General features: G+C 40.9%; 2 protein-coding genes across 2 annotated transcripts; both read right to left on the bottom strand.

Moving 5' to 3' along the window:
* Positions 1-2,259: 2,259 nt before the first annotated feature.
* Positions 2,260-3,626, bottom strand: LOC149172038 (uncharacterized). Its single transcript, XM_089426179.1, has 2 exons — positions 3,383-3,626; positions 2,260-2,678 (listed from the first exon to the last, which is right to left on the bottom strand). Exons 1-2 carry the CDS (start codon positions 3,624-3,626, stop codon positions 2,260-2,262), a joined length of 663 nt encoding a protein of 220 aa, XP_089282305.1.
* A 1,440-nt stretch (positions 3,627-5,066) lies between these two features.
* Positions 5,067-5,708, bottom strand: LOC149172037 (uncharacterized). The gene has a single exon (XM_089426178.1). It carries the CDS (start codon positions 5,706-5,708, stop codon positions 5,067-5,069), a length of 642 nt encoding a protein of 213 aa, XP_089282304.1.
* Between the last annotated feature and the right edge of the window lie 859 nt (positions 5,709-6,567).

The raw sequence follows: 6,567 nt of genomic DNA, 5'->3' as shown, positions 1-6,567 counted from the left end.
CTTTTGAAAATAATATATTTTTGCATTTCATTAACTTTGGAAAAATCAAATTTCTTTCCCTCAATACTATTCTTCCATTTCAGTAGTTTGTTCAAATCTCATTTCGTGTCATACAGTAGGATTCAATATCAACTAACCCCTCAGTCAATGTATCTCCCATCTTGTACTTTGTTTGAATCAATCGGAATGTCTCACAGACAAGTTGATGTTGTTTTTGGAGTTGAGCATTAAGCTAATAAGCATCTTGTTTGAATTTGATTAAATGAGGGGTTTTGACCTGAATCATCTCTAACTTTTAGTGTAAATCCTTGGGTTTTCCATCCATTAGCTTTATCTCTTTATCATGATGATTTACAGTGCATTAAACTATTTCTTCAGCTCTGTCAAGGTGATATCCTTTTGTTTTAACTCTATCTACCACTATGCTTTTAATTGTTCCTTTTATTCTAAGTATTTTTGTTCCATGGTGGTTATCCTTTCATTCATCTCATTCAACAATACATGTACCTCTATTGCTTTGTCTATAGTTGTAGAGGCATAGGTACATGTAAATTAAGTCATTTTACCTAGCTCATCTATAGTAGGAATAGAGGATCCTTTCCAAAGGACTTCAAGATAAGTAGTTAAAGGAGATTTTTCAGGGCTAATGCTAAGGACTAATCTAATTTTCTCTTTTGTCTTCCCCTTTTCACCACAATTTTATGCATTAGGCTATAAAAACTATCCATAAGAGGAATCTCCTTCATATCCAGGAAGATTTCAGATGTAGGATGAGCAACGATAATTTCTACTTCAAGATGAGTCACTACTGGTGTCTTCTCAGGTGCCATTTGACATGACAAAGTCATTTTCTTAGTGTTGGGATTACTATTTGGATATTTCTATTGAGAAGTAGTCTCTTCTTATAGGCCATGATTTCTTGTGCTCCTTTTTTGAATTGTTTAATGATTTCTTTAAATTCTTGCCATACCTTTTCCCACTTCAAGTCTTCTATATGAACTTTTCCTTCACGGATTCAAGAACAGGTTATTCCCATTTGTTGTAATTGAGTGGAAACCACTATGTCCTTTAGGGAGGAACATATTTCTAAAAGAAGTTGTACTAAATTCATAGGTAAAAGGGACAACCTTGAATTTCTAAAATCGATGAACTACTCTTGTTTTTTACTAACAATTTTTCATGAAAAATTGTTTAAAATCATGTTGTATGAGGGGGCTTCAACAAACAAATCATCAAACTATTGTTCTTTGTTACGAAACTTTCAAACACCAAAGGTTGTAGCAATGTGTCATGCTACTCCATTATTTTCATATGTCCTAATGGGGACGATGACCAATTTTAAGGCCTCTATAGGTTGCACCTCTTTTTTTGCATGACCATAATTAGCTAGGAATAAATTCCGAGAGGGAGAGGAAACTAGATCCAAACCCTTTTATTGAAGTCTTTGAGTGCTTTAGTTATTCCATGGGCTACCCTCTAGTAAGCCACTTCATTGCATAACAATTTATGAGGAATGTAGAGAGACAGAGCATGAGTTGTTGCATAACTTCCCCAAACTCTTATATACGTAAACAATTCCTCACCGAACCATTTCCCAATTTTTTGAAGGTTGTCCATGGCTTTTGGGGACACTCTCGAAGGCTTGGCTTCAAATACTATTTCATAAATAGGAATGATGACTCGGTGGAAGATTTCATGAAAATGGTCAAAATAATTGGATTGTCAAAGCACATTATGTTAAATATCAATTAGGAGAGGATCAAAAGGGGTCCATTTCCATCCTATGGCTAGGAAATCCAAGGAAAAACAAAGGAAGTCCATAATATATGTAAACATGTAAAATGGTTGAATAATGTTTTCATAAACTGATTCGGATTTAAGCAGGAACACAACAAATTACAGAGATAACCATAAATACAGAGATGCAGGGGAAATAATACTTCATTTCATTACTGTAAAATACTGAAATATGCTTACAAACAGAAATGGAGATAAACCAGCTAGGGCGATGGTAGCTTATCTCTGAAAAGATATGTGGTGGCTACATGCCTCTGAACTATGTTTTTTTTTTTACAGAAACGAGTAGGTTGTTGTATTAATACTTGGATGGAAAGTCGTAATTCGGTTTACATAGAGATGCACAATGAGCTTGCATTTTTTACTAGCCGCAGTTCTTACAACTTTGTCTATCTTTCCTAGGCTGCTAATACAGACAAACTGCTTCATTAAAAGACAATAAAACATTTTAAACAGACTGATTTAAGGTATGGGGTCCCATCTTTCCTCTCCATCTCTTAGGAGCGTTCCAGAAGGGAGAAACACTGCTTTGTTGGCTTCTGCATCGGCTTCTTTATTGTTTTCTCTCTTAACATGCAGGAACTCCAGATTCTGGAAAGTGTTAATCAGAACTCTAATTCTGCTGAGGAGTCTTGCTAGTCTTACATCTGATGGAGTGGTTTTATCCACCATGAGCTTAATTATGGACTGAGAGTCTCCAAAGATGATTGCATCTTTGATGCCCAGATAGGTGAGCATCTTGAGTCCCTGAAGGAGAGCCAAGGCTTCAACTTGAATGCTGGACTTGAAGCCCACTCCCCAGGCATATCTAGATTTGATTCTGCCATCTGCATTCTTAATGACCCCACCAGCTCCAGAGTTGTCGGGATTGCCCTTTGCGGCTTCGTCAAAGAACAAAGTTTTTCTTGCCTTTATTTTGCATAATTCATCTAGATCTTCAGTATTGAGGTGGATTTGCCATTGCTTTAGGGAGAGGGGGGCCTGATTTTGTCAATGAATTGAAGGCCCAGAGAATTTCACCAAGCTGCGTCTTGATCACTGAGGCCTTCTCTGTCCAACTGAACTCCCATACAGTCCTTCAGATGACTTTTGATTTTGATCCAGATCATTGCAGGATCACTCTTTTTGTCATTAAATATCCTGTTGTTTTGTTCCAACCAAATGTGCCAACAGATGATTTTTGGCAGAGCGATCCAGGCTATTTTAATCTGCTGGTTTTGAGTGCCACCAGGATACCTGTGTAACCAGTTAGCAAACAGATCTGAGCAGTGGTTGGGCGTGATGAATTCAACATTCAGTGGACTTAGCACCTCTTCCCAGAGAAAAGATGCGAAATTGCATGACAACATCAGATGGGCGGCTGATTCCTCAGAGTTTCCACATAGAGAGCAGCGCGAGGGGCCATTGAATCCTGTTTTGTGCAATCTGTCTTCCGTTAGGATCCGATGGTGACCAAGAAGTCAACAGAAAACATCAATCTTGGGGATCGTAGGATGAGACCAAATCCCCTGCCAGGGTCTCGGGTTAGGCGGCGCGTATGATTTCTGAATGAGCTGCTTATATTCCTGTGAGACAGTATACTTGCCTGGGATCGATCCCCAACCTCGTGTATCTGCCTTGCTGATATTTAGAGGAGCTTTGCCATTTAGATGATTAAGGAGATTGGAGTAGTCTTTAGTCATGTGCGAAGGCACCTCAATGTTTCTCCAGCATTGCCAATTGTTATTTTCCCACTGTGATAAATCCCACAATATTTTGACTCCAGTGCTATCCATCCAGTCTTTTAGCAGGGACAGAGAGTAGTCATCCACAATGGGGTTGCTGCCCATAATGCAGTCTTCCCATATTTTAATACGTTTCCCTTTCCCATGGATCTAATGCAAGTGTTGTTTGATTAAAGCAGAGGCTCTGTCACATAGTTTATGGATCATAGTCCTAGAGGTGGTGATAGGATTGTCAAGACAGCGGGCTCTCTGCCCACGGAAGTACTTTTTCCATAACACAAGTTGAGCCCAGCCCGACTTTGACGCGATTATCCTCCATAGCAGCTTTGCACCCAAGGCAATATTTTGATTGTTAATGTTCTTGAACTGCAGACCCCCTTCCATTCTGGGCAGGGAGATTGTATCCCAGTTTATTAAGGGTATTCTCTTCTCATTGGCTTTCCCTCCTTTCCAGAAAAAAATCCTGATATACTCCTCAATTTTCCTTGTGATGCCAAGAGGAGCCATCATCACTGTAGCCTGATAGATAGGAAGACTATTTAGTACAGCTTTTATTAGCACTGTTTTACATGCTAGGTTGAGCCAGTTGTATCCCCAGGAACAGATTTTTGACTTGCTTTTATCCAGCAACGGCAACCAGTCTTTACTGAGGGCTCTTTTTTGGAAGATACGGAGTCCCAGGTACTTGAAGGATGACAAGGCAGAGGAGGCTGCAAAACCAAAATAGTTAGAAATAGATTGAATCATTCTGGCCTTTATATTCCAGCAGTAGATGTGGCATTTGCCTTTGTTGAGATTATTTCCTGAGTCCTCACAAAAGTCATCCAACAATTCCTTGAAATTTTTTGCTGAAGGAAGGGAGGCAGCGCCCAGGAGAAGAGTATCATCTGCGAACAGGGCATGATTTATACATTTGATGCCTCTTGCAATGTTTATTCCCATTATTTCTTCATCATCCTGCTTTTTGTTCAAGAGGAAACTAAGGACGGAGGCTTGGATCACGAAGAGCAAGGGTGATAAAGGGCACCCTTGCCTCAGCCCTCTAGAGGCCTTGAAAAAGTCTGTGGCCCTTCCATTCACCAAAGGGGCGATCCAAGGTTCACTGATACAAGCCTTTATCCAGTTGATGAACCTAGGACTAAACCCAAATTTGTGCATGACATCCAACAAAAACCTGTGCCTTACTCTATCAAATGCACTTTTAAGGTCTAATTTGACCACCATGCCTTTCTCTTTTCGGGTCAAGCTTGAGTGTATCGCCTCCTGGACCAGGATAACGTTGTCCACAATCTGTCTTCCCTGGATGAAGCCTCCCTGGTTCTCTGGAATGATGGACAGAAGGACAACTTTCAACCTATTGGCGATCATTTTTGTTATCAGCTTGTAACCTATGTTACAAAGGGAGATAGGGCGAAATCTAGAGAAAGTGTTGGCTCCTTTTTCCTTAGGGATAAGGGCTAAGAAAGCCGAGTTGGTACCTCCTCCTATTTTCTGGAAAGCTTGAGATTTTCGAACCATTTTGCCTAAATCTTTTTCCACTATCTGCTAGCAAGTTTGCAAGAATCTGGCGGTGAAACCATCTGGGCCCGGAGCCTTGTCGGGCTCCATGGCGAAGAGGGCGGCTTTAATTTCCTCATTAGTGACATATGCTTCCAATAATTGATTTTTTCTGGCCGAAAACAGAACTGGAACCTCATCCACTAAGGATGACATCTGTCTCTGGTCCTCTTTTTCACTATACAGGCTTTTGAAATGACAGAAGGCGGCATTTTTTATGCTTTGGATATCTCTATGGGTGTTATTCCCTTCCTTAATTTCAGAGATGGAGTTAAAGCTTTTCCGAGCCTGGGATTGCTTGTGAAAGAAAGAAGAATTCCTATCTCTTGCCTTGAGCCAGAGTCTACGAGATTTGACCCTCCAATACTCTTCCTCGGCCAAGCTTTCTTTTAGAAGCTTTTGCTGAAGCTCAGCTTCCTTATCCAAGACTTCCTTTGTGATCACTTCATTTTCCGCCTTCAACTGATGGATATCTAGGCATTTTTGGATCTTTTTCCGTTCCATTGCTGGATTGGGTAGGAGTTTAGCCCATGTTTTCAGAGCAGCCTTCACTCTCCTGAGCTTTTCTTCCCGAACGCAGAAGGCTAAGCCGTTGACAGGCTGCTTCCATGTATTTTTTACTAACTGCATGATTCTGCTCCTTGACCCACAAGGGTCTGAATTTAAAATGAATGGGGCGTTGGTCCATATGGGCCACGAGATCTAGCTTGATGGGTCTGTGATCAGACACACTGCATGGAAGAATGTGCATTATAGATTCTAAGCCAAGAAGAAGAAAAGAACTTTGAACAAAAAATCTGTCTAACCTTGCAGCAATGTGACCCAGGCCAAGTCTTCTGTTGGACCAGGTATATTTGCCTGATGAGGGCTTGATGTCGATCATGTCCTAGTCCTGAAGCAAGTCCTCCACCCATTCGCGTGTTGGATCCCTTACTATGCTTCCTCCGCGTTTTTCGGCCAAGGATAAGGTGAGGTTTAGATCTCCGGCAATGATGATGTTTTCCAGAATTTCAGAATCTGCCAATCCTCTAATGGATTCCCAACATACCTTTTTCTCTCCAGCATTGACTGGAGCATACATGTTAGTAAGGCAAAGGGTCTCATCTGAGCCCACATACTTCAGCTTTCTGAACAGCCAGTGAGAGTTGGCGATTTCTTAAACCTTCATGAATTTGTTTGTGTTCCATAGAGTTCCCAGGCCTCCTGAGGCACCCCGGGCTGAGACTGCTTGCCCTTAACTTTTTTCTATAGATTTTTTCCTATGTGGAGGAAGGCCTTATCCTCCATTTTAGTCTCCTGGATGAGGAGTATGTGAGGAGAATCGTATCTTATCAGACTTTTAATGGCTTCTTCTTTTATTTTTCTCCCCATACCCCTGTAGTTCCAAGAGACGATCTTCATTATTTGCTTTTGGAGTGGTGAGCTCCTTTGGAGCCCTGGATCTGGTTTCTAGTCATCTTTGGAGTCTTAACCAGGAGTTTCTCAAGGG

Source organism: Pinus tabuliformis, chromosome 4_2 (genome assembly GCF_031772625.1).
Source record: "Pinus tabuliformis cultivar Carrire ecotype Pingquan chromosome 4_2, CPIR1, whole genome shotgun sequence".
Taxonomy (NCBI): domain Eukaryota; kingdom Viridiplantae; phylum Streptophyta; class Pinopsida; order Pinales; family Pinaceae; genus Pinus; species Pinus tabuliformis.
The sequence above is the reverse complement of the archived record's forward strand: the minus strand, read 5'-3'. Positions and strand labels throughout refer to the sequence as shown.

Excerpts from the sequence above, each read along its gene's own strand:
- LOC149172037 (XM_089426178.1), bottom strand. The coding sequence starts at position 5,708 with ATGCAGTTAGTAAAAAATACATGGAAGCAGCCTGTCAACGGCTTAGCC.
- LOC149172038 (XM_089426179.1), bottom strand. The coding sequence starts at position 3,626 with ATGGGCAGCAACCCCATTGTGGATGACTACTCTCTGTCCCTGCTAAAA. Across the intron at positions 2,679-3,382 it reads AGGTTGGGGATCGATCCCAG|CCGCAAAGGGCAATCCCGAC; the intron begins GCAAGTATACTG and ends TCTTTGACGAAG.